Source organism: Eumetopias jubatus, unplaced genomic scaffold (genome assembly GCF_037043125.1).
Source record: "Eumetopias jubatus isolate StellerSeaLion01/CBP00866 unplaced genomic scaffold, mEumJub1_p1.0 scaffold_10, whole genome shotgun sequence".
Classification (NCBI taxonomy): domain Eukaryota; kingdom Metazoa; phylum Chordata; class Mammalia; order Carnivora; family Otariidae; genus Eumetopias; species Eumetopias jubatus.
This window is the reverse complement of record NW_028274816.1, coordinates 13,114,834-13,141,110: the sequence shown is the minus strand read 5'-3', so window position 1 is coordinate 13,141,110 and position 26,277 is coordinate 13,114,834. Positions and strand designations below refer to the sequence as shown.

The following is a 26,277-nucleotide window of genomic DNA, read 5'->3' as shown; positions in this document are numbered from 1 at the left end:
GGGACCAGACCTTCCCAGTCACGGAAGAGTGGGTTCATGTGTGTAATTTCCTGATTTTTAAATGCTGTCTCTGATTTTTAAAAACCCCGTGTATACATCAAACCTAAAATGCCATTGGTTGTGAGACATTCTGATATTTAATAAACAACTAGTCAAGAAAACAAGACCTGTCGATTAAACTATGACAAGCCATTGATTGTAAGACAAACCCCAATCGCAAAGATATCACAATGTGGAAAAAATGCGCACCTTCGGATCCATGAAATGCTGTGTGATAAGAGGCTGGACTTGGTCTGTGACACCTGGCGCAGTTCCCAACCTGCACAACTGTACATGGCCGCTCTTGGGATGCCACCCTGGGACACTGGAGGGCTTAGGGACCACCAGGAGGTTTGTGTTTGGGTCATATCTCTGAACACCCAAGTCCCTTGAGAAATAATCGCTTTTGATCTTTATCTGGACCAGCAGTGAGTCAAGGCAGCAAAGAGGAAAAGGTGGCCAATTTGCTCCCAGGGGTCATCAGATCACTAATGGTGATACCATGGCCCCTGAGATGGTGGTTTAGTAGTCATAGGGAAGGGTGGGGTGGCTCCATAAGGGATTCTGATTCCGGCCAGGGATGGGAACCACTAGGAGAAATCTCACATCTGATTTTATACAGGCTCAGAGAGGTAAAGGCCCTGCCCAGTGTCACACAGCTGGGCAGGACAGAGCCAGGCCAGGGGCTCAATCCTCCTCACCCTTATCCCCAGTGCTGCTTCTCCTGCTGACTGTAAAAGTTCCTGTCACTCTGCCCCAGGCAGGCTGGACCCAGAGATTCCTGGCCCTTCCCTTGTTCATTGCGCCTGAGGCTCCAGTTGCTGAGCCTGCCCTAGAAAAAGCTACGTTATTCGATTCACAAGACTTTTCCATTTTATTAGTAAAATACAAAATGGCACAGACATTGGTGATAGGGTTGGAAAAGCAAAAGGATCAACCAACTCCTTCCAAGGTTCCCCCCATATTGTCCTTGTCCATGTCCTGCTTGGGGGAACTAATCAAATCCGTGGAAGGGGGACTAGCTGCTCCCAGCTAATTGCTCACAAAAGTAGGGGAGCCCCATTCTGGGGGCCCCACCCATTGAAGGCTCTCCCACCAGCCTCGAGGAGCCCCCAAAAGTGCATTCAGACCAGCTGCCCACCCTCTGAGCCGTCAGAGTGCCCCCCACTAGAGCCAGGCCTCAACATCCCAGGTCATGCCTAGCAGGGGGTGCAGGAGGGCTGGGTGGACTCAGGTGGACTCAGGTGGCCGCCCCCTCTCTGTGGACCAGAGCTGTGTCTGCTTCCTCTGAGCATCTATCTGCCAAGTGGAGTGTCACCCACCCTGGTCCGTGGGAGGCTCCCCAGGTGGAGGAGGGCAAGGGTCACCTACGGAGACCTTTGAGGAAGGTGGGGAGCTGCCAACAGGGACCCTGAGGGGTGAGGCCAGCAGCCAAAAAGGGAACCCCTGACTTTGTGCCCACAACTTCCCTCCCCGCAGGATGGAGTATCTTTCAGAGGTAAACACGAAACCTCAGGTTTCAACGGTGGATTCTGGTTTCATGGAAAATGTCCTGGAAATCCCTAGCCCCGCCTGTGGTGGGCAGTGAGGTGAGAGAAGATCCTGGAATGGGGACAGCAGTGTTTTTAGGGAGCGAGAGACGGGGTGGGGGGGGCGGTGGCGGGAAGCCAGGCTGCAGGAAAGAAACAGCAAACGCGCGGGGCCCAAGTCCCTGAGTCGGGCATGGAGCTGCTTCCAGCAGCCTCCCCGCCCCCCCAGGTTCCTTTCCCTGAGCACCTCAGCCTTCCCCGGAGCCTGCAGGCCTTCCCTCCTCCTCAGCCCGTCCCACAGGCTGTCTCCACATCCCTGCGAGCCTGGTGAACACTGGGAGGGCTGCTCCCCAAGCCAGGCAGCGGCGTGCCCCTCAAGCACCCCCCCAGTCCCCACTCAGGGGGCCCACAGAGCTGACTCCCTCCCACGGAGCAGGACCTGAGCTTTCAGATCCCTTCCTTGCACACACACACCCCACCCCCCTCCAAAGTCACAGGGCCCACCAATGTGCCAGGCTCCCTGCTGGGTGAAGCCCGGCTAAGGTATTCTGTTGTGAGGCTACACCCCTGGTCTGGGAAAAGGGGTCTCTGGATCAATGAGTGATGCCCATCAGGGTACAGGTTATTGTCACACATTTGCCACATCTCTTTCCTTCCATAGACGGAAAACCAGAGGTACGAATGTCCTGCTGGGTTGGTGGCGGACCTGGGACGAGAACCCCAGCCTTCACACCCACAGCCGAGGTTCCGCCAACGCACGGCATCCACTGAGGAGGAGAAAAATAATCCAAGCCACGGGGTCACTTCATGTCCCCTTCCCACAATGCCTAACGGAGGGCAGAGCCTTCCCGGGAGCAGTCCCAGGGAACACCACACTAGGCTCATGCAAGAAAAGACAGGTCCCCGGCTGGGTGTGGGCTCTGTACAGGGGATGGGGGAGATAGCACCGCAGGTGGCCGGGGTGACTGGCAACTGCAGCGGGACCGAGAGACACAATGAGATCTGAGGGAGCGGACAGAGGGGGCCTGGCCTGAGGCTCATCTGAGAGGGGGAGGTGACTCAGAGGGGCTGGGCATTTTCTAATAAATAATTGTTCATCGGGTCTGGGACTGTCAAAGGGAACCTCTCACCAGCCAGCAGCAGAAGTTTCCTGACTTGGGGACATTGGGGTGAGTTGCAGAGGTCACCACTTCTGTCCCCAAGGGGTCAACAGTGGTCAAGTGTGGCCTCCTGGCGTGTGCTCGGGAGCCGGGAGCCGGGAGCCGTTGCGTGTGGAAGATCCTGCCTCCTCGCTCTGATCACCCCAGCTCAGGTCAGGCCCTTGGGTGAGGGTGGGTGTGAGGACGGGGGACCCCAGGCAGCTGTCGGAGTCGAACAACCGGAGGCAGGCAGGAGGCCAGCTCACACCGGCACCAGGACATAGGAGTTGCTGCCACAGCTCCGGGGGACGTAGCGAAGCCCCTCCACCATGTCCCCAGCTAGCTTGCGGGGGCAGCCCTGGAGGCTCTGATAGGCAAACATGGCCACCCCCAGGCAGAAGAGGAGGCCAAGGAAGGCCAACAGCCCTACCGCCTGCCGCCGGGTAGCGGCCTGTGAGTCGGGGACAGGGGTGATGACGACACCCAGCCTCTGGGGGTCCACGGTGGCATGGATGGGCTCCTCCGCCTTGGACGTCCAGCTGCCTGAGGCCACTGGCTCCCTGCTGGGGACGCTTTGAGAGGAGACAGGGACCATGGAGAGATGGGGCGTGCCGTCAGGCCCCCCGAAAGTATCCGTGTGAGCTGAGATGGGACCCATCTCCTCAGGCCCTAGAGAGTTCTCTGGCTTGGGATTGTCTCCTGTGATCCACACAGGTTGGCCTTCAGGGCCAACACTGTCCTCTGAGGCTCTGTGTGAAATAGTGGGGGTGTGGGTAGGGGGGGCCCGGGTAGCGAGGGTCTGGGTGGAGGGGGCCTGGGTGGGGGGGGCCTGGGTGGAGGGGGTCTGGGTGGAGGGGGCCTGGGTGGAGGGGGCCTGGGTGGGGGAGGCCTGGGTGGAGGGGGCCTGGGTGGGGAGGGCCTCAGAGGCCTTTCCCTCTGTCCAGAGGCCTGACCCGGGTTTGTAGGCAGGAGAGCTCTGCCAGGACGTTGCGGTGGTGAGGGTAGCAGCGTTGAAAAACTCAGTTTTCTGGGACCCAGCTGGAGGTCCTCCATCCGGAGCCTTTGGAGTGGAGGGGAACCTGGTCCCCCAGGAATCAGCCACTCCTGTTGGCAGCTCTGAGGAAGTCCCCGAGGCCCTCTGTGCCTCCTGGCCACTGTTTTCCTGGGTGGATTTGGGCTCTGTGACCGCAGGCCTGTCCATTCCCCTGGTGGCCGGGGTGGTCCTGGGCTCACCCACACCAATTTGCTTCTCGAACGTGCCGCCATTTTGAATTGGAAGAGCTGTCTGGCGTTCTAGATGTGCTATGGCTTTCTGAACCCATATCTCCTTTGGATCAGCACAGAAGGTTCTGTTCTTTATCGTCCTCAAGCTACAAGGAAGGAAAACAGGGACCCAGTGATGCCCAGAGGCCACATGGAGTAGAAGCATCAAAAAAATGCTCTGCAGGTGAACAGACCCGGCGGGAAACCCTGCTCCCACCCCTTATTAGCTGTGAGCTGTGAGCTGATTAGCTCAGGCCGCCTGACTCCTACAACTTGCGTGTCCTCACCTGAGAAATCGAGATAGCATACCTACCTTCTGTAGGGTGACCAGCCTCCCCAGAAGAGCTGGGACTGAGGGGGGTCCTCAAGATACAGGACTTTTTGTGAAAGTCCCAGAAAACTGGGGCAAGCTGGTCACCCCACTTTGGTGTTATTGTTAAAAAAAAAAAAAAAGAAAATTATGTAAAACACCCAACTCAGAGTAACAGCCAAAAATGATAACATTGTTAATAATAATAATAATGTCTTCGCCATTAAGGCAGGGGGCTCTGGGCTGTGCCTTCTGATTGGGGGGAGCTGACCACCAGTGTTCCCTGCTGCCAGGTGTATGACTGGTGAGCTCTGGAGTGGGGCCTCCTTTCTCTGGAAGGAGCTGACCCAAATGTCCCTTCCTCTGCTCCCTCCGTTACGGGCTGCCCTCTGGACCCTCTACCTCTTAGTGTGTCTCCTCAGGCCGAAAGCACACTGAGTGAGCTCCAGCCACATATATGGAGGTCCCGTTGGGACCTCGAGTACCATTTAAATCTTGAGCTTCCTCGGAAGCTGGGTGTGGCTGGCTCACTGCCGAGAACACGGCTCAGAGCTGACAGGAGCTCATGCTCCACACCTCTGTGCTAGGCATTTTGCCTATTTAAACCTCCCACCCATCCCGAGAGGTGACTATGGTGACCATCCCCATTTTACAGATGAGAAAACCGAGGCTCAGAGAGGTCATGTGAATGTGCATGGCTCTGGTTCACTAGGGAAACCAGAGAAGTGCAGGAAGCAAGCATAAGGCTTCAGGCCCCCAGAGGCGAGGTGCGGCTCGGGGCCATGGCCCCCTCCCTGGGGCTTCCCACTTCCTCTTTACCTAGAAAACAGAAGCAAATAATTGGGGGAGTCTGGGGGAAGCAAGCCTCAACAGGCGAGGGGAGGAGAGCTTAGGCAGTAGCCCCCATGCCCCTCTTAGCAGCTGCACGGTCGGTGGAATGAAGCACACGACTTCTTTTTGCTGAGCCCTATACTTCGAGAACCTGCCAGCCACTTCCTGACGCCAGGCCCGAAGGCCAGTCTGTAGACTGGCCCGAAGTCTCAGAAGGATCCTGTTTCCCCCACTGTCAAGTATGGATAATAATCTCTGTTATCGCAACAGCTTCCGGGCAGCCTGCCAAGCTGCTTATTTGCATTATCCCCTGTCATCCTCCCAACTATCCATTTCACAGATAAGGAAAACTATGGCCCAGAGGGTAGGCAACTGGACGCCCCGCCCCACCCCACCTTGTAAGTGATGGCGCCAGGATTTGCACCACATTGGTTGGAGTCTGGAGCCTGCGCTCTGAGACCACCATGCCTGATGTCCCCAAGAAATCCACCCGGTTCGACTGCCACCTGAAACACACCACCCGCTGTGGCTGTCCCAGGCCCCAGGCCTTTCAGGAAACTGCTCTCAACCTTTACCCTCGGGGGCAGATATTAAGGTCAGCCATGGGCCAGGAGGCAGGGGCAGGAGGAGAAATTTGCTGAGGCCCTTGGCAGGAGCCCAGATGAGAAAGAAAGATGTGGATGCGGATTCACAGAGGCCAAGAGGCCAGTACCTACATGATGGCAGGCTTGCCGCAGGATTCTTGATTTCGATGGTAGTGGTCTAGTAAGGCCACAGGAATCTCCGAGGTCATCCTGTTGCAGGTGATGTTGCATTTCTTCACACCGAGGTGCTGTCCTGAGCCCACAGAGGCCCCCAGTCAGCAGGACTGTCCAGGGGCATCTGGCTTCCCAGTCCCAGGCCAGCTCGTGCCAGCCACACCATGCAAGCCACAGCCGCTGCCCTGCACGCCCTCGTCTTCAGCGCCCTTGACCTCAGCCCCCCTGCCCCCCCACCAAAACAAAACAAAACAAAACAAACAAACAAACAAACAAACAAAAAAAAAAAACCTCTCTATGCCTCAGTTTCCCCACCTGTACAATAGAGACAATGATAGTATCTACCTCACAGGGATGTTATAAAAATTAATGAGAATGAATTCTTACTTATAAAGCTCCTACTGCCTGGTAAGTAGTGAGGGCTTACTTTTAAAATTAAGTTGTCGTTGGTCAGTTGTACAGAAGAGAGGACACATCTGAGAGTGACAGGGATCTGCCTGAGGTCACACAGCCAGCAAGTGAGGGAACGGGCTCTCCTCCCAGGCCAGGTTCTGGCCCCTTCTGGGCCCATGGCGGTATGCACCCCCCACACTCTCTTTACCCCAGTAAGTCACCTGCTCAACTATCGCCCCCAACCCTCCACCCACCACATACACACCCCATTCCTCCCTGTCAGGCTGACCCATGTTCGTGGATTTCCACGACCTCTGAGACACACGTCATATGCCCACCTATGACACATCCACATGCATCCACACACACCAACAAACAGGACGGCACATATGTACCCGCCCCTCCAAAACCACGTAAAGGCATTCATATGATCGGACACATGGAACAAATAAAAAGTGTTAAATGTGGAAGTATAGTCACCTTCTGAGGAGGCTGGGGGTGGGGTCCAGTGAATAGGGGACCCTTTGTTCTGCCGTGAAGAGCCAAGATGAGTTTGGCAGCAGTTGCTGAGGGGAACTGAGGAGGTCATTTGGAGGCCCCTGGGCAATTTAGGGGCACAGGAATAAGGAGGAGGGGTGGAGATGGGGGTTGTGCAAGGGGTGAGGGGCTGAGGGGGGTGACTAGGGGCCTGCTGATGGCACGGAGCCAGAGAGAAACCCCAGAACAGGTGGGGGGTGACTCAACAGACAGTTGAGAGCCCAAATATTTTTTTAAAGATTTATTTATGGGGCGCCTGGGTGGCTCAGTCGTTAAGCGTCTGCCTTCGGCTCAGGTCATGGTCCCAGGGTCCTGGGATTGAGCCCCGCATCGGGCTCCCTGCTCAGCGGGAAGCCTGCTTCTCCCTCTCCCACTCCCCCTGCTTGTGTTCCCTCTCTCGCTGTGTCTCTCTCTGTCAAATAAATAAATAAAATCTTTTAAAAAAATAAAAAAATAAAGATTTCTTTCTTTATTTTAGAGAGAGAGTGAGCGCACACGTGAGAGAGAGAGCACAAGCAAGGGGAGAGGCAGAGACTCTCAAGCAGACGCCCCGCAGAGCCTGACCAGGGGCTCGATCTCACGACCCTGAGATCAAGACCTGAGCCGAAATCAAGAGTCGGACGCGTAACCACCCCGGCACCCCGAGGAGCCAAATATTTCATATAAACATTTGAAGTTGTTTGCACTGCTTTTCCTCCTTCCTCCGTCCCCTAAAATCTCCAGCAAAATTTATTCTCCTTGGTGTCAGTTCAAGAGCAGTATGTGAAAAATAAGGAAGAGCTTGAGTTTCAGCTCTGGGTCAAGGTCATAGGCGGTGAAGTAAGGCCCCAGAGGGTTTTGCAAAATTCTAGAGGCCAGGACTTCCAGGGCAGGGGAGTCTAGTGAGCTGAATGATCTTCTCCAGCCAGGCAGGGCCTGGGCGGCCCCAGCTGACCCTTACTGCTCATGCACAAGTATTTACGAGGATGTGGACGTGCAAACATGCTCTGCTTTCCCAAATACAGGTGCAAGCACACACACATCCCTTCTAGAATGTGCCACCTCCTCTGCCATCACTTCCTCTTAGCCTCAGCCTACCCCGACTATGGAAGGGGGATTCGGGGCCTGCAGGGCTGCGCTGGCCTGGGCCATCCAGGGGCAACACTAGCAGCTCCTGGGGTGGGCAGAAAGCACTCGGTGGCTTGTCCCTGAGTCACAGGCTGCCCTTTCTCTCTGAAGAACCAGGATGTGAAAGTTACCTTGCTGCCTTTCACCTGCCTTCTTCCCCGGAGGGACTTTGGAATGACTCAGCTGCATCCGCCCCAGGCCCTGCTGAATAGAGCCAGGAAGCCCCCCTCCCTGCATTGGTCTGGCAGGGGTCTTAGGCCACCTGGAGCTGAGGGGAGGCTGCCGGGGGGGGGGGGGGGCAGGAGGCATAGGCTAGGTATGGTCAGTCGGCTCTCTCGACTCTATGGCCCAGGGTGGGGAAGACCACTGCTCACATGCTTTAAAGAGCCACAAAGGCAGCCTGACTCCAAAGTCCCCATCTTCTGCCACGGTGCCTACATACCCTTGGCCAGGCTCTATTCCTGGTTTTGCTTGGGGTAGGGCTATGTAACTAACCTGAGGGAGGGTTTCTCCTCAGAAGTTTTCTTTTCAGTAATTGGAAATAATGCCTCCAGCCAGGCAGCCATTTACTGTCCCATGAATTTCAGGAAGGCAGGGACTTTGTCAATCTTGGTGTCACAGTGCTTCTCAGCACAAAGTGGATACTCAACAAATATTCACTGAATGAAATAATGTCTCATTCTACTTCTCCTTTCACCTACCTCTCCATTTGCCCATCCATCCACATCCATCCATCCATCCATTGGTCCATCTATCCATCCATCAGTCCATCTATCCATCCATCCATCCATCCATCCATCCATCCATCCATCCATCTATCCATCCATCCATCCATCTATCCATCCATCCATCCATCTATCCATCCATCCATCCATCCATCCATCCATCCATCCATCCATCCTTCTATCCATCCATCCATCCACATCCATCCATCCATCCATTGGTCCATCTATCCATCCATCAGTCCATCGATCCATCCATCCATCCATCCATCCATCCATCCATCTATCCATCCATCCATCCAACCATCCATCCATCCATCCATCCATCCATCCATCCATCCAACCATCCATCCATCCATCCATCCATCCATCCATCCAACCATCCATCCATCCATCCATCCATCCATCCATCCATCCATCCAACCATCCATCCATCCATCCATCCATCCATCCTTCTATCCATCCATCCATCCACATCCATCCATCCATCCATCAGTCCATCTATCCAACCATCCATCCATCCATCTATCCATCCATCCATCCATCCTTCCATCCATCTATCCATCCATCCATCCATCCATCCCTTTCCTGATTCAGCCAATATTTGTTTGAATTACCTTTGAGTATCTACAAAGACCCAGGCTCTCTTGTCCTTGACCCTGAGCTCTTTCTCTCATTGGTGCTGGTGCTGAGCTTAGAGAGAATACCTCAATCCCAATAAACACCATCAGCTTGCAGTGTTTACTCGGTCAACCAATAAATGCTGCCATTCCCTCTTCCCTGAGCTGGGTGCTGTGGGGCATAGTCAGATGGAGGCCTGTCTCTGCCTTCAGAAGGTCTCAGCCTGAAGGGCAGCCAAGACAGGCCCACAAAGTACCAGAGCTTATCTTAGTTGAGCACCTACTTACTGTGTACTGGACTATGTCCTCAGCGCAGGTACATCTGCTCTCATTAATTCCCAACATCCCCAAAGGGAGTATTGTTATCCTGATTTTATTGATGCGGAAACTGAAAATCAGTGAGGTTAAATAACCAGCCCAAGGCCACACAGCTGCTTAGTGGCAGATCTTGTTTTCCTCCCGGCCTCTAGGCATCCCGCTGTTCTAAACAGCCTTAAATACCAGGTAGAAACACCATGTTCCAGAATATACCCCCAAATGTGCTGAGATTTGCACAAGGGAGAGACTACTTCCCACTGCAAGTAATCAGGGGAGGTTTCTTGGAGGAAGAATCCTTTCGGCTGGTCCTCAAGGACTGCTAAGAGCCTTACAGGCAGGAAAAGACAAGAATGTTCTGGGTGTCCCAGCAAGGTGGATAGAGAGAGAGAGGGCTTGAGCCATTGCTCAGGTGTGTGACCTGGACAAGTCTATTAAGCTCTCTGAGCCTCAGTTCCCTTACCTGTAAAATGGACATGCTAATATCTGTTTCACATGGTGGTTGTGAGAATAAAGATTTTTAAATATCTGGACCCTTAGAGTAGGGTTTTCTCGACAGCAACACCACTGACATTTTGGACCAGATAATTCTTCATCATGGGAACTGTCTTGTGCACTGTAAGATATTTAGCAGCATCCCTGGCCTCTACGCACTAGATTTCTGAGCATCCCCCAACCAAAAATGTTGAGACATCTGTAATAACAAAAATGTCTCCAGAAATTTGCCAAATGCCCCTGATGGGCCAAATCACCCACTGAGAACCACTGCCTTAGAGATACCCACAAGGATCTTCCCTCGCCTCCCTCAATGTCCCCTTCTCCAAGGGTCTTCCCTGACCCCTACTTAAAATCTGAACACCTCCCCCTGCAACCCTCTCTCTCCATATATATATATATTTTTAAATCACAGCCTGTTTTTCTAACAGACCAAATCGTTTACTAATATATTTTTTGTATCATCTTGTCTTCCCCAGTTGGTGCTCAGCACTCTGAGGTCTGGAATCTTCGGGAGTTTTATCCATTGATGTGGCCTCAGCCCTTACAACAGTGCCTGGCACATAGCCGATGTCCACTAAATATTTGTTCAGTGAATGAACAAAATGCACAAGGAAGCGCTTTGTGACACATAAAATTGTAACCAACGAAGGAATAGAGGAATTTTTATTTAAATTCCACGGGGGCCTGGATCTAACACTCTGAAGTTAGCCTTCCCTGCCTTCCCCATCCGCCTCCACGGCTAATCAGGGGGCAGACTACAGCAGCTTAAAACAGATTTTTTTTTTTCCTCTTTCTTGCTGGGGCTTGAGTAGGAGTGAATGCGTCAGTGCTCGGCGAGAAAATTCTCTGCTCTGACTTGTATCTGCAGGTTGGTTATATAAAGCAGAGGAGCCTCCCGCCTGACACAGCCCCGCAAACCCACATTTGGGGACTGACGCAGCCGCCCTACACCAGCTAGAAACCCCCAGTCCCCCAACCCCCACCCCGGGGCCTCTCTGTCTTCAGGACTGCCCCCTCGTCCTGCGGGGGGGGCTCTCAGGGCATCTCTCAGAGCCACAAATGACAGTGTGGGTGAGGACCTCCAAGGTGGGCCTGGCCAAATGCCAGGAGGAGGAGGCAAAACTCAAGCTCAGAAAGGTTGAAATAGTGTATCTTCCAGCAAAGTCAGTGACCAAGATTAGGGCAGAAACCTGATGTCCTAAAGCCTTAGGCTATAAACAGAGTGTCCGGGGTACCCTCAGCCCGCTCACCACCCCCTCCCTCTTCATCTTAGCATAGGAACCCTTCTCCCTGCACCCAGCGCCAGCCTTCCTATAAGTAATCTTCCTCCTCCCACTTCCAAAATACCCTCCTAGGCTTTGGAGCCCCACGGCACCAAGAGGCAATAGTTACATTTAAAGGTGCAGTACCTGGGACCAAAGAACGCAAGACCCCACTCAGGGTCATGGCTATGGCAAAGCGACCTCCATCTGACTCCCTGTCTTTCAGTGCTTACTATCTCCAAACACCTCTGGCCTCGGGGTTCAAGCCCACAAGGCAGGAGGCTAGCAGCCCTTGGCCCCTACTGGCCCCCACCCACCTGTTCCCTGGCCCGCTGGTTGGTTTCCCCCACATAGAGGGACTCGAAAGACAGTGTGTTCCATAGGGGTGTCCTGGAAGCTTGAGACCATTTTCATCCTACCAGACTTGCTGTGTGCCCCCAAGGCTCACTTGCTGTGAGCCTCTCTGAGCCTCTACGTGCCAGCCGGTCTAGGTCAAACAGTTCTCAGAGGCCATGTGGCCCACAGAGGTGGTGAGCACGCAACCAGGCTCTCTCCTGCCCTACTTGCTGGCTCTGCATCCTCGGGCCAGTTTCTAGACCTCCCTGGGCCTCCATCTTAATCATGTCAGGGGGATGAATACATCATGCCCTACCGTGTCCTGGGCTCCAGAGAGCCAGTATCTGGAGGTGAAAGCCTTTTCTGAGCTATGCTTGGAGAAGGAGGACGGTATCATGGTCGAGATACAGGCAGAGGGACTGGGGCTGCAGACCAGAACGAGCAACAAGCCCAATCCATGGTCTGCAGTGACCTTGATCTCTACTGGTCCTGGGCCCCCTACTCGAAATCAGGGCAGGAGAAAATCCTAACTGTGACTTGAGACTCAGGAGTCAGGGTTTCAGGTTACACATTAACCCGGGGAGGGGAGACCTAGCCCACTGTAAACCAGGGCCTCCCCCCCCACCCCCCTCCGCCCCCACGAACCTCCTCAGCCTTCCCTGTCCCCTCCCCTGCAACACCCCCTTTGTGCCTGGCACCCTTGTGCCACCCACACCACCTCTTTGCGCTGCCAAGCAGTAGCCCCCTTGCTCACTGGGCCAGGCGGGCAGTCCCTGGAGCCTGGAAATCTTTCCGGCGGGATGGGCAGCCCCAAATCTGGGGTCAGGGAGGGGTCCAGCCCCCTCCACCACACCTTCTGGAAGGAGCTGCTGTGGACCTTACCCAGGTGGGGTCTGGGGGCTCTGGTATCAGGCCTGAAGGGCACAAGTGGAGCCGGAGGCTCCCCTACCTAGCTCGTGCAGGAGCCCGCCCCACTCACCGGCCAGCAGCGCGGTCAGATGGCAGAGGGCGGCCAAGCGGAGCAGCCCCCAGAGGGGTGGAGGAGCCATGGCTGCGGACGGCCGGGGGTCCAGGCGGGGGTCCAGGCGGGGCCGGGCCGGTGTCTGAGCCAAGTGCTGTTCCCTCGCTGCCCGAGCTCTGTCGCTTTTTATAATGGGGCTTGCTGCCTCAGCCTCCGCCTCCAGCCCGGCAGGCAGCGGGTGGGAGGGGAAAGGAAGGGAGCCAGCCAGCGTGCGGCGGCTGGATTCCTCAGGATGTTGCCAAGGAACCGAGCCAGCTCAGGATCTGGGCTCCGGCCTGCCCCTGCCGGGGGAAGGGGGGGCGGTGTAGGAGGCTGGACCAGGCCTGAGAGCATTCAAAGGGCCTTCTCTCCCCCCGACCATCTGCTGGGGCTACCCACTTCGGGAGCTGGCCCTAGCCCTAAGTGGGCCACGAAACAAAATGGCAGGCTGGGGAGTGCTGGCTGCCGGCAAGCCAGGAGGGACTCAGGACCCTAGAGTCTGGCTCTGACAAGCTCCCCTTTGCTCTGGGAGAGGTATCTCTCCCACATCATGAAGGACCCCAACCTTGCCCCCTTGAAGCCCCAGCTCCTGGGGGGCCTTATTCATCAGTGTATCCCCGAGCCCAGCATGGAGCCTGGCAAACAGTAGGGGCTCAGTCCAGTCAACGTTTGCTGGAAGAATGATCCAGCCCAATTTCATAGGGACAGATGGGGAAACTGAGGCCCAGAGAGGGGGTGGGATCCCCTGAGGTCACTCAGAGCGCTAGGGTGGAGACCAGACTAGAGGTGCGCAGGGCTGTGTGCAGGTTAGGACACAGAAAAGAGCCCCGGCCTCCCTGCCTCCAGCTCCTCAATCTCTCCTTTCTTCCTCCACACCCACGGCCAGCCCTGGCTCTGGCCCCTGCAAGGAACGTCACGGCCACCGGCCTCACCCTGGGTCATTCGGTGGTCTCGGCTTGTCCTTGGCTCGGCAGGTGCCCTGGGGGAAGTCCTGCCTTTCTTGGGGGCCTCAGCTCCCTCTCTGCACAGGAGGGAGTTGGGCTCACCCACTGGGGAGGGAGCTTCGCAGCTCTGACTTCCCAGCTCCTCGCTCCGTTCCAGGTGGGGCTGGGAGGACCAGGTGGGACCAGCCAGCTCCCACCAGCCTGGTAGAAACGCCTCAGGTGTTGCTCCAGCACAGCCTTCCCTGAAGACAATGGCCACAGTCCCCGAGACTCCAGAAGACTCCAGCAGTCGCCTAGCCCAGCCTGGTGCCCAAGTTAACCATGAACCCACCACTCTCATCTAGGTGTCTCTAGCAACTAGCCAGCCAGAAACCAGTGTGTCTGTGAGCCACTGCCCCAGGCTACGGAGCCAGCTGGTTAAGGCTGGGCTGGGCAGAGAGGTCTCAGCTCCCAAGGCCAGAGGCTCCCCGTCTCACCCAGCACAGTAGGGGGGGCTGGGGCACGGAGGTGGGAGGCTGGACACTCCTTCTTGATGGGGAGGAGCACCCCTGGCACGGCCCAACTGCCTTCAGGCTCAGAGAATCCATCCCAGTCCATGCAGATATAAAGCAGGTGACCTTCACGTTTCCGTTGTCCAGTCCCTTCATCTTATGACTGAGAAAACTGAGGCCCAGAGAGGGACAAGGTGTGATAACACCTGCAGTCCGAGGTTCTTTCTGCTCTGCCCATGGAGGTAGGAGCAGATGACGAAGGGGGCAGATGGAAGGGGAGAAAGAAGAGAGGGTGGAAGGGAAGATAAGGCGAGCAGTGGGAGAAGAAGGGGCAAGGGACAGAAGGGGCTGGGGAGGGGAAGGCGAGGCAAGGGACAAGTCCTGGGAAGCCCCACACTCCATCTTTATGATGGCCATAAAACCTGGCCAAAAGCCAGGTTGGGCAGGGATTTGGAGGGTTAAGATCCTTGGTGCAGACTTTGCTCCAAAGAAGTACTTAGGAAGCGGGGGCCTTGGAATCTGATGGCCCCGGCTCTGGCACTACTGTGTGATCTTCGGCAGCTTCCCTACCTCTCTGCGTGCACACTCACTCCGAGACAGGCACTGTTTGAAGTGCGTTGTATGATTAACTCGGGTCACCAGGACCCGGCGTGTGAGCAAAACACCACTATCGTGGTCCGTTTTATGGATGGGGAAACTGAGGAATGCAAGAGTTAAGGAATTTTCCGATGATCACCAGCCAAGAAGTGGGGGAGCCTGGGTTTGCCCCTGCCCCCTGGCCTTGGAGTCTGAGCTCATGACCAGGAGGCTACACCACCTCCCTCCATCCCCACTGTGAGGACAGCGGAGAATTAAGTGAGTTGACGCCCAGAAGGTGTCAAAACACAAAGTACAGCTCTGCTTTTCCTTGCTCAGCCCTTGGGGACATCCCCTACCCTCTTCCGGCCCAGCTCCTCCCCCGACAAAGTCGGAATGGGCAGCCCCATCTATCTTACCAAGGCGTTAAGGACTGAGTGTTGATGATTCTGTTTCGACACAGGAACTAGGCTTTCAGGTCAGCCAAGACCTGGAGGCAAATGTGATCCCACCACTTAGAAGAATCACCTTTGGCAAGTTACTTAACCTCCCTGAGCCTCAGCTTCCCCATCTGTAGAATGGGATGCTAATAGTCACTTTACCAACTCACTCACTGGGGGAGGTCATAAAACGAAGGACTTTCGCAGTGCCTGGCATGCAGGAGCCATTGGGTTTTGCTAGTAAGCCCTGGTGTGTGCCTGGCACCGTGGTGGGACCGGGGACCCAAAGGCAAATATGCCAGGTTCTTGCTCCAAGGAGCCCCAGCTCATTAGGAGAGAGAAGTCCCACCAGAGACTCTAAGGCTGTGGGCCTTTATTCTTGTCCAGGAATCAAGGAAAGCAGGAATGAAAGACAATGTTTCGATCAGAAGAGGGGCAGACTTTTGCCCTGTTTCTTTTATGCTATTGTTTTGAAAATTCTAAACCGAGGCACCTGGGTGGTTAAGCGTCCGACTCTTGATTTTGGCTCAGGTCATGATCTCAGGGTCCTGAAATTGAGCCCCCCTGTCAGACTCCAAGCTGGGCATGGAGCCCGCTTGAGATTCTCTCTCTCTTTCTCCCTCTGCCCCTACCCACTCCCTGCTCATGCGCGCAGCCTCTCTCAAAAAAAACTAAAAAATAAAAATAAATTTTAAAACATGATAAACAATAAAGAAGAAGGAATGGAACAAAGACTTTTCATATCTCTGGCACCTAAATTCAATGATTAGCATTTTCCTGTTATGGCTTCTTCCTCTTCTTCTTTTTTGCCAAGCCATTTCAAAGTAAATTATGGATGTCTGAAACTTTGCCCCTAAAACCTTCAGCAGGCATCTCCATAGTATAAAGATGCACTATCTTACATAAATATACTATTATCCCACCTAACGAAATTAACAATAATTCCTATATGTCGTGTGACATTCAGTTAATAATTAAATTTCTCCATTGTCCCCAAGATGTATTTTATAGCTTCACCTTCCTTTGTCTTCCCTTCTTTCTTTGCCCCTTCCACTTCCCTTTCTTCCCTCTTACTTTTACTTTTTGAACCAGGATCCAATCTAGGTTTATGCCTTGCAGATGACATTTCTTTCTTTTTTTTTTTTTAAAGATTTTATTTATTTATTTATTTGAGAGAGCAACAATGAGAGACGGAGAGAGAGCACATGAGAGGGGGGAGGGTCAGAGGGAGAAGCAGGCTCCCCGCGGGGCAGGGAGCCCGACGTGGGACTCAATCTAGGCACTCCAGGATCATGACCTGAGCCGAAGGCAGTCGCTTAACCAACTGAGCCACCCAGGCGCCCCGCAGATGACATTTCTTTTTTTTTTTTTATAAAGATTTTATTTATTTATTTGAGAGAGAATGAGAGACAGCATGAGAGGGAGGAGAGTCAGAGGGAGAAGCAGACTCCCTGCTGAGCAGGGAGCCCGATGTGGGACTCGATCCCGGGACTCCAGGATCATGACCTGAGCCGAAGGCAGTCGCTTAACCAACTGAGCCACCCAGGCGCCCGATGACATTTCTTTTTAAGACTAAAACAGAACTCCCGCTCATTTTTCAAGGCATTGACTTTCTGAAGAGTTTCAAGACTGTTGTCTTTTTTTTTTTGCCCAAGGTTTATTGAAGCTAATACAGCACAGCAAAAGAGATCTAACTCATAGGAAAAGACTATTGTCTTATACACTGTTCCCATTCTTAATTTATCTAAATTGTTTCCTTGTGATGTCATCTAATTCATTCCCCTAACTTATGCTCTTCCTGTAAACCAGCATTAGAACTACAGACTCGATTAGATAGGGGCTACACAGAGTTGGCAAGAATCTGGCATGAGTCATACTCTGTACTTCATGGTGCACCTTACATCCACCACGGTACAGGCTGTCACGCTGCTCGTGGTGGGTTGATGGACAACCAACCCTAGACCTCTGGCTGGAGAAGTGTCAGCCCCTTTGTGATTTGTAAGTAACCCGCCCTGTGCCGACCGGCCAGATTTTGACATACTATTCCAGGCGGAGGGCAAACCTAACTAAGGTAAAAAGGGAATGGGGAATGGTCTGATGCCATGGGCTCTGAGGAAGGAGTGGGCAGGAAGGCTGCCATTGGACACCTGGAAGCTGGAGTGAGGAACGAGAGTCCTGTTCAGGGGCAGAGGGGAGCTGGGGGGGTTCTGAGCTGAGGAATAATTACAGCAACAATTGGAACAGCCCTGGGCAACAGGACAAAGGGTTTCCTCGGACAGTTAGTGGACAGGAGGGGTTGGGGCATCTCTGCCCACACCTTCCTCGGGCCATCTGCCAGCCTGCCTGGGTGCCCCAGGGAGCAGGCAAGCCTGCATATTCCTGTGGGACGCGAGGGACTCCCCTAGCCCCCAAAGCAGAACAGAAACAGCTGTGGGGAGCAGGGCGGGGCCCCCGGGACACTCCGGTGGGGCCCCAGGATGGTAGGAGGGCCACCTCCAGGGCCCCTGGGGGACGATCCTGCCTAATTCTTCCCCGCCTCACCCCACTCTGCTCAGCTCACCTCTTTGGGTCCATAAGAGGAGCTGCTCACATGTACTTGGCCCTTCCCGCCATCTGGGCACCTGCCTGGCCACACCCTCTTTTATACTGTGGTAAAATATCCGTATCGTGAAATTTACTTTTTAACCACTTCTAAGTGTTCCGTTCAGTGACATTAAGTACATTCACAGCGTCGTGCAACCATCACCGTCATCCATCTTTAGAACTTTATTATCTTACCAAACTCAACTGCCGGACCCATCAAACAATTAACTCCCACTTCCTCCTCCCCCCCAGCCCCCCCCCCCGGCAACCACCAATCTACGCTCTGTCTGAGTTTCACTACTGTAGGAATCAGACAGTATTTGTCTGTCTGTGGCTGGCTTATTTCACTTATCATCATGTCCTCTAGGTTCAGCCATGCTGTAGCAGGTGCCGGCACTTCTCTCCTTTTTAAGGCTGAATAATATTCCGTCGTATGTGTGCACCATATTTTGCTTCTCCACTCACCAGTCAGACACGCGGGCTGTTTGGTTATTGTAGAGAATGCTGCTATGAACATGAATGTACAAATATCTCGTCAAGTCCCTGCTTTCAATTCTTTTGTGTATATCCCCAGAAGTGAGATTCCTGGCTCATACGGTAATTCTCCGTTTAATTTTTTTGAGGAACTGCCCTCCTGTTTTCCATGGTGACTGTTCCATTTTACATGCTCACCGCCAACGCACAAAGGTTGCCATTTCTCCAAACCCTCACCGATCTTGTCTTTTTTTTTTTTTTTTTTAAGATTTTAGTTTTAAGTAATCTCTACACCCAGCGTGGGGCTTGAACTTACAGCCGAGATCAAGAGTCATGCTCCTGAAAGCAATTCATTGAATTTAAATAAAAATAAATAAATTTTTAAAAAAGAGTCATGCTCTATTGTTTGTCTTTTTTATAGTAGCTGTCCTAATCGGTGCAAAGTATTATCTCCTTGTGGTTTTGATCTGCATTTTCCTGATGATGTGGGATGCTGAGCATCTTTGCATGTGCTTGTTGACCCTTTGAATATCTTCTTCGGAGAAATACATATTCAAGCCTTTGCCCATTTTGTTATTAGGCTGTCTGTACCTTCTTATCTCCTTGGATTCTCACAATCTTGTGCACTGATACCTGCTTTTATTGCCCTCTGATCACAGAGGGAGAGATTGAGGCTCACAAGGACCAAGCAGCTTGCCCCAGACACCAGTCAGTGAGAGTTCCTGGGATTGTCTGAATCCATGACATGTGCCCTTCCCAAAGCTTGTCCCTGCCTCCCAGACAAGTGCTCTTGGTGTCTGAAGCCGCTGCACTGGATATCCCACCGTGAGAGCCAGATCTAAAGGGGAGTAAAGACCACCAGTGCCAAGATGTCTGCGGAGTGATGTTTAAACTGACATAATAAAGATGTCCCAAGGACGGAGGAGTCCTTTTCTGTTGTTCTGGCAGAATGAGTTATGTCTAGAACTCCAGGAAAGCGGGCCCATGTGAGAGTCCAGAGGAGTCAGCACCACATGAACTAGACGCTCCCCATACTCCTCCTCCCAGACACACAGCTTGGCTGTACTTCCCAGCATCCCTTGCGGTCAGGGTGGCCATGTGACTGAGCTCTGCCAACGGCAGGTGGACAGAAGCCAGAAGCCGCCTTCCCGGCCTGGCTCCCAGCGGCCTCATTTTCCTGTAGAGGAGTCCAGGTCCTGGAGGAGGGCAGGACCAAGAGAAGGAAGGAGCCTGGGTCCTTGCATGGCCATGTGCAAGGTCACCTACAGACCAGGATCGGATGTCACGGGAGAAGAAAAAAAGCTTGTGTGGAATCGAGTCACTGAGATTTTGGAGCTGTTTGTTGCAGGAAGCAACCTTTCCTGACTAATACACTCTCCTCTGCGTTGACGCTTGAAGGGGGAAGGTTGAGGTTGGGTTATTAAATCAGTGACTAAACGAATGAATGAATAAATGAATGAATATGTTGCCTGAAGCTCTAGACTTGGGGACTGAATGAGTGATTTCATCAGATCCTCCTGACAAGAGGTTTGGCAGGGGCCAGGCTTGGCGGACAAATGTCTGGGGTTTGTGTAGCTATTCCCCAGGTCCTCATGTCTAGTCCTGGCTCCCTACCGCCTCACAGGCTGACCTTGGGCAGGCCAGCTCACACGTCAATAACGTCAAGGGCTTCCCCACTGGGAGAGAGGGGGCCGCCAGCCCACCTTACCGGGACAGCAGATGCCAAGGAAGCAAGCAGACACTGTTGTAGAGGATTTATTTTTTCAGAAGGCCTGAGCGACACGGGCAGGACAGGAGGGGAGGGGAAATCCCAGGATGCTGGAGGGCCCTATGCACGGGCAGTGGGCAGGTCAGCACTCCAGGGAAGAGTTTTATTCCCCATGTCTTGGACCTAAGTCCCGCAGCCACCCCATAAGATGGGTATTCCCATTCTCAAGTGAGGCTCGGAGAGGTTCAATGGTCTCAGAATCCCCGAGCAACGACCACCCTGCTGCACCACCCCAGGCCCCCTCGGAAAGAAACAAGCACTTATAAAGTTTATTTCTTTTGCCTGGTGAATCTACGTTCCCCAAGGAAGTGCAGATAAGCCCCAAATCCCAGTCCCTATGCTGACCCCTGCCAAATCTTCACCCAAGGCTCTTTCATTTAACTATGCCCCGCACACTCCCAGGGCCAGAAAAGCTCCGCCTTGTCCCCCTCCCACACAGTTCTTAAAATTCTTCCATTCATCCACTTGGCCTCTTAAGCATTTGCCCTCTTTTCTTATAAAAATACAGCTAGAGTTTGTTAATACCAAGCCAAGGGTAGTCATTCACACCATAGCGAAAATTTGGTTACTGTTATTTGGGAAAAAGAAAGGGAAAGTGGGGGACTCTGAAGAGGTCAAACCTGGGTGTTGGAGGTTGGAGGAGCAGTCAAGACCAGAGGGAAATAAGAGGAGTAAAAAGGTGACACATAAAAATAAAATGGGGAAGAAAGGTGAATCTGGGCAAATTTGAGGCTTCACAGTTGACTCAGCTGGCTGCTTTCTAGATGAACTTGAGTCTCTGTATTGATGTGTGAGGGTCTTTGGGGGTTGAGAGCTGGGAGAGGAACATTACTTTTATTGATTCAGCCTCTAGCCATTCATTGAGCCCTGATTCTGAGCCAGGCCCTGTGCTCTGTGTTAGAGGCCAGGAGACAAAGTAACTCAGATGTGGGACCTTGGTCTAGCCAGTGGGGCTGAAGGACAAGCCCCCAAGTCCCGAGAATTCTGGGCAGACTGATCGGGGCTGTTAAGAGAGGGCAGAGGGTCAGGGGACATCTGAAAAATAAAACTCAATTGCTTGCTGCTTGGGTTGTGCAATGCCTTGGAGGGCCGGGAGGGTTGGACACACATAGGTGATGGAGAGACATTCTGGGCATCTGGAGCAGCCTGGAGAAAGACCTGGAAGTGGATGTGTACAGCATGAGTTTGGAAAACAGGGAGCTGGAGTCCAATATGCGTGAAGGGAAGTGAGGCAGGGCTAGAGGCAGGGGTGCCAGGCTCCCGAGCTTTCACCTCAGCCTGGGGCAAAAATGGGGAGCCATGGGAGGGTTTTGAGCCAGGGAGTGACTGAGCAGGATTGTGGCCTCTCTGGCTATGGTGGTGGGGCAGAGGATGGTTTGGAAGGATAAGAGGGGAATTAAGTGACAGTGTGGAGGCTTGTCTGAGGATGACAGCTTCAGGGGGACAGAGATAAAAGATGGTGGAGAGACTCGTTGGCACAGGCTTGTGTTGGGGGGCAGCTGTAATGGCCAGGAGGTGGGGTTCTGTGAGCCTTTCTGGACAAGCCAAGCCCATGAGTCCTCATGAGTCCAGTTTCTGGAGAATCTTCTTCACCCAGGGCATTCTGGGGTCAGCACAGATCTCCCGGTCCTTGACAGTTAGGAAGCTGGAAGGAGGAGAGAATGAGGGAGCATTAGCATGTGGCAAGAGTGCCACAGCCCTTCTCTGGAAGCTTAGCATTTATGTGTCACTTACTGTGTGCAGAGATGCCCACCATACAGAGTCACTTAGCATGTATGAGGCACCTGCCCCGTGCAGGAATACCAGCTATATAGAGTGGCTCAACATTTATGCGGCCCCTGCTGTATGTAAACACACTTTTCCAGGGGGCGAGGGGGAGAAGAGCAGCTAGGACTTCCTGGACTCTCAGTCCCTCGGTCCTGGGCTTGAGTGCCAGGTCAGGCCAGGGAATAAAATGCCCAGGAGTCTCGGGACCATTGCTGACATTGCCTTAGGGGAGAGAATATTGAGTAGGATCCAAGAGCATGAACTTTGGAGCCAGCTCATCTGGGTTAAAATCCTAGCTCTGACATTGCTAGCAAGTCCCTTAGTTTCCACATCTGTAAAATGGGGATGATAATCATGGCCCAACCTCATAGGATTTGAATGAAGATTAAATGAGTTAATACAAACTGACGTGCTCAGAGCAGCTCCCAGCTGAGAGTAAGGGCTCTGTGACTGCGCCAGGAGCTGGCCCGAACTCTTAACAATGATTTTCTAAATAAATCCTATGACGCCCTATTATTCTACCCATTTCATAGGTGAGGAAAGTAAGGCCCAAGGGGGTAAAGCAGCTTGCCTGAGTGCCAGAGCTGGTACGATCTGATTCACTGTGCCCCCAGGAGCCCAAAGAACAGAGAAGAGAGATAGGCACTGACCCAGGATCACACAGCAATCGTGGGCTAAGTCTCCCACCCTTGCCCAAGGTGTGGTAAGTAGCAGGCCAGGCCCTTGGGGCACTCGGCCTCAGCCATTGTTGGAAGAAATGGACTTAAAGCTGGCTGGAAGTCAGGGACATCCCCACAGCTCGACTCCCTTCCTGCCTCTCAAGAGCCTGTCCATGGGGCCTGGAAGCTCCAGGCTCCCCTTACTCCCCTGACCTGCCCCCACCCCACGGACAACCAATGAACAGAAAGAACAAAGAAGGCAGCAGTGTTGTTCTTGGCCACGTGGGCAGCCTGCCCGGCTGCACCAGGCAAGACTCAGCTCCTCTCTGAACCTCAATCTCCCCATTTGTCAAGACACATTCTCTCTAGAGTTCCTTCTGGCTCTAAATCCAATAATCACGTGTGCTGTCTTGTACTGAGCATCTCTTATATGCCAGGCACTGAGCATTACACCTTCCACTTACTATTACCATGTCCCGTGCTGCTCAAGAGGTTCCATAACCTCTCTGGGCCCCTTGCCTCACCTGGCAAAAGGGGATCACAATAGTACCCACAACTTAGGGTTGTTTCAAGGACTAAATGAGTTCAAATTTATAAAGTGCTTAAACAGTGCCTAGCATTTAGCAATTACTCTTTACAGATTTGATAAATAAAAATAAATGAAGGAAGGGTGCCTGCACACTCAGTGGGTGGAGTGTGCAACTCTTGATCTCGGGTTTGTGAGTCTGAGCCCCACGTTGGGTGTAGAGATTACTTAAAAGTCAAATCCTTAAAAAAAAAAAAAGCCAAATCCTTAAAAATAGATGATAGATAGATAGATAGATAGATAGATGTGATCGCTCCTGTTACAGTGATGGGGAAACTGAGGCTCAGCACTGAAGCCACACAAACCCACTTCAGCCCTCTTTGTTATTCATCCACGCACCCCTGTGAGGGATGGAAGATGAGTATGGAGGAGGAAGATGAAAAGATGATGGAGCCTCAAAGGGGGTCATGAGGCCCCAGGCCCAGACACGGCGCTGAGCACGTTGGCAGGCAGCAGTCTGGAGGGGCGGCCCCGGGGACAGGCCACGTCACCCGGCCAGTGGCAATGGCCGCCTCAGGCTCCAGGCCAAGGAAAAGGAAGCAAAGACATGGAGAGAAAGAGGCAAAAGAGAACAAGAACCTCAGGAGAAAGCCCTGAACGGGGATCCAGGAGTCCCGGTTCCAGCGGGGGCAGCCTTGAACAAATCAGTCCCCCCCACACACACACCCCGCACCTGTCTCTCCATCTGCCAAATGCAAACGATCACGCTCGTCGTAGGAAGGCTGTGAGGGTGACCCGAATTCACACAGGAACGCTCAGAACCGCGCCTGGCCGCCTGGCCAATGGGATACACTCTCTGTCAGCTCAATACTCTTTGGGCAAGAATGGGCTGCCTCAAATAACTCCCAGTGAGCTGGGGAGGATTCCAGATGCTTCTGATGGGAGCATCACTGCTGACTCAGAGGCTCTGGGCACGCTGCCGGCACCCTGCTCCCCGCGCTGCAGCTCCGCGCTGCCCACGCACACACTCGATCGTGTATACCGACAGCCGGCGCCTGGCTCATTCAGCTCCGCATCCTCGGGACCCGGCGCGCGCCCCGGCACCCAGTAGGCGCCCCATTATATTTGTTGAATGACGACACGACTTCTTTTCTTGGTACACCCAAGCCCGGGCTGAGCCGTTTCAAGGATGGAGGCCAGTTGCACTCCTCCCGTCCCTGGGTCTGCCCCCGCCCACCTGCTCCCGGGCCCTCCTGGGCCAAACCTGCCAGGCTCTCCAAGGCCAGGCCCTGCCTCCCCAGCCCCATACTCACACCACGCCAGGCCTCCGGCACGAGTCTGAGGTCCAGTAGAAAAACTTCAGCATGCGCGGAGGCAGAGGGTGACGGAAGTAGTCCCGGCAACAGATACTGTCTTCCACGTTGGCGCCATAAGGACCTAGAGGAGGGGAGTGCTCAGAAGACTCACCAGCTGGACACAGGCAGGTCACCCTTGGCCCCAACCTCTGAGCCAGCACTTCTATTCTCATGTGGAAGGTTGGTGTCCCGAGGACTCTGAGCCCTCAGAGTCCCCAGGCTCAGGGTCTCTGAGGAGCACCAAGGGCCCAGTCTGGGGTGGGGGTGGGGGTGGGTCAGCTCCAGGGAGAGGAACTCACAGCGACTGAGAATCAACAAAGCCCTAGGCTTCTAGGTGGGACCTGAGACTCTGCACAGGAAGGCGCCCCAGCTATTCAAGGTGAGGCCCATGCACCGGCACCATCAGCATCACCTGGGAGCTTGTCAGAAATGCTTGGCTCCCAGCCCCAGCCTGATCCCACTTCAGAGCTACTGGATCCAGACTCCAGGGGTGGGAGGGCTGGGGGTCTGCACCTTCAAGCTCCAGCCCTGCAGAGTCAGACGTGCATTTTGAGGAGTCCCCAGGCAATCACAGAAGTCGGCTTCAGCTCACACCTACTCCAGACTTCGTGGTGCACGTGGGGAGGCTGAGGTTCAAAGAGGAGGCTGTCTGGCCCAGGGTCACACAGCATGACTTTGGAGAGTCAGGATAAGGGCTCAGGCAGAGTCCAGTCGTGCAGACCTGGGTTCGAGTCCTGTTCTGCCCCGAGTCACCAGGCCACCCTGGGCAAGTTTCTTAACATCTCTGAGGCCCACTTGTCTCCTCTGACCAAAGGGGTGATAATAGTACCAAACCAATGGGGCCTTTAACGCAGGAAAAGCTCCCAGGAACCCCCAAAACTGAGTCATTATTGTTCCTAGCTGCCTGTCTCCCAGTCCAGTGCTCGTGCCCTGACCCAACACCAGAGAAGTTAGGGACTCAGTGTTGAGGGCAGGCTCTGGCGCAAACATGCGGTGGTAGGAGAGCAGGACCAGCTTTCCGAAAGAATATCCCTTACCCCAGCTCCTGCCTTTTTTTTTTTTTTTTAAGATTTTATTTATTTACTTGACCGAGAGAGACAGCGAGAGAGGGAACACAAGCAGGGGGTGTGGGAGAGGGAGAAGCAGGCTTCCCGCGGAGCAGGGAGCCCGATGCGGGGCTCGATCCCAGGACCCTGGGATCATGACCCGAGCCAAAGGCAGATGCTTAACGACTGAGCCACCCAGGCGCCCCCCAGCTCCTGCCCTTTCCCATCCCAGATGGCCCCCTTTGGTGGATCCTTCTCCATACCCCAAGGGTCCTATGCTTGAGTTCTCCGGACTAGAGGACCCCAGGCCATGCCCCCTACCAACTGAGACAGATACTAGACTCCAAGCCTTCAAGACTACCCATTTCACAGATGTGTAAACTTAGGCCCAGAGAAGTACCGTGACTAGCCCAGAGCCAGCAGCAAACTGGGGTCATCTGCTCTCAGTCCGGTGCTCTTTCTGCTTCATGAGGAAGATACCGCAGTGTCTGACCCTGGCCCCCGCAGGGAGCCCTCCCTCTCCCCAGCCTTACCTGCCTCAGTTGCTTGAAGTGTCAGAGCAAGAAAGACAAGGGCAGCCAGGAGCGGGGTCTTCAGGCTGGCCATGTTCTTGTTCTTTGTGCCCCAGCCCAGGTGTCTGTAATCACCGGATGATGGGAAGGTCTGGTATTTAAACACTTGTTACACCCACCAGCCTCAGACACTCTTAGTCACTGGTGGCCTCAGAATCTCTGACATTCACATTATGAAAGAAGAACTCCCGCTTCCTCCAAATAAAAGGAAATTCTCTGTGGCTGGGAACAGCTCAGAGGGGACCCCCCCACCCTGTCCTCCCCTCTGAGTCTCAGGAGACTTGTAAAACCCCCCCTGAGCTGGGCTTCTTAGAGTCCTGTGCTCCCCAGGGCCCACGAACTGGACGGCCCTCACCGTGCCGCTGGATGTCTCTGGGAATCAGTTTGCCCGTCTGGAAATGAGGGAGATGGTTTCAC

The 26,277-nt window shown here is 53.8% G+C and overlaps 2 protein-coding genes across 3 annotated transcripts; both read right to left on the bottom strand.

Moving 5' to 3' along the window:
• Nucleotides 1–2,969: 2,969 nt before the first annotated feature.
• CX3CL1 (C-X3-C motif chemokine ligand 1) lies at nucleotides 2,970–12,729 on the bottom strand. 2 transcript variants are annotated; one of them, XM_028091384.2, is made up of 4 exons: nucleotides 12,639–12,708; nucleotides 5,828–5,948; nucleotides 3,567–4,077; nucleotides 2,970–3,446 (listed from the first exon to the last, which is right to left on the bottom strand). In XM_028091384.2, the coding sequence occupies exons 1-4, from the start codon at nucleotides 12,706–12,708 to the stop codon at nucleotides 2,970–2,972; spliced, it is 1,179 nt and encodes a 392-aa protein (XP_027947185.1). The 2 variants fall into 2 exon arrangements, with proteins under 2 accessions (XP_027947185.1, XP_027947176.1); XM_028091375.2 differs by having other exon boundaries at nucleotides 2,970–4,077; nucleotides 12,639–12,729.
• An 8,766-nt stretch (nucleotides 12,730–21,495) lies between these two features.
• On the bottom strand, nucleotides 21,496–25,894 carry CCL22 (C-C motif chemokine ligand 22). Its single transcript, XM_028091760.1, has 3 exons — nucleotides 25,822–25,894; nucleotides 24,201–24,324; nucleotides 21,496–21,580 (listed from the first exon to the last, which is right to left on the bottom strand). The coding sequence occupies exons 1-3, from the start codon at nucleotides 25,892–25,894 to the stop codon at nucleotides 21,496–21,498; spliced, it is 282 nt and encodes a 93-aa protein (XP_027947561.1).
• Between the last annotated feature and the right edge of the window lie 383 nt (nucleotides 25,895–26,277).

Excerpts from the sequence above, each read along its gene's own strand:
- CX3CL1 (XM_028091375.2), bottom strand. The coding sequence starts at position 12,708 with ATGGCTCCTCCACCCCTCTGGGGGCTGCTCCGCTTGGCCGCCCTCTGC. Across the intron at positions 5,949-12,638 it reads TCTGACCGCGCTGCTGGCCG|GACAGCACCTCGGTGTGAAG; the intron begins GTGAGTGGGGCG and ends CTGTGGGCTCAG. Across the intron at positions 4,078-5,827 it reads TGCGGCAAGCCTGCCATCAT|CTTGAGGACGATAAAGAACA; the intron begins GTAGGTACTGGC and ends CCTTCCTTGTAG.
- CCL22 (XM_028091760.1), bottom strand. The coding sequence starts at position 25,894 with ATGGCCAGCCTGAAGACCCCGCTCCTGGCTGCCCTTGTCTTTCTTGCT. Across the intron at positions 24,325-25,821 it reads ACTTCAAGCAACTGAGGCAG|GTCCTTATGGCGCCAACGTG; the intron begins GTAAGGCTGGGG and ends CCCCTCCTCTAG. Across the intron at positions 21,581-24,200 it reads TGCCGGAGGCCTGGCGTGGT|CTTCCTAACTGTCAAGGACC; the intron begins GTGAGTATGGGG and ends TCCTCCTTCCAG.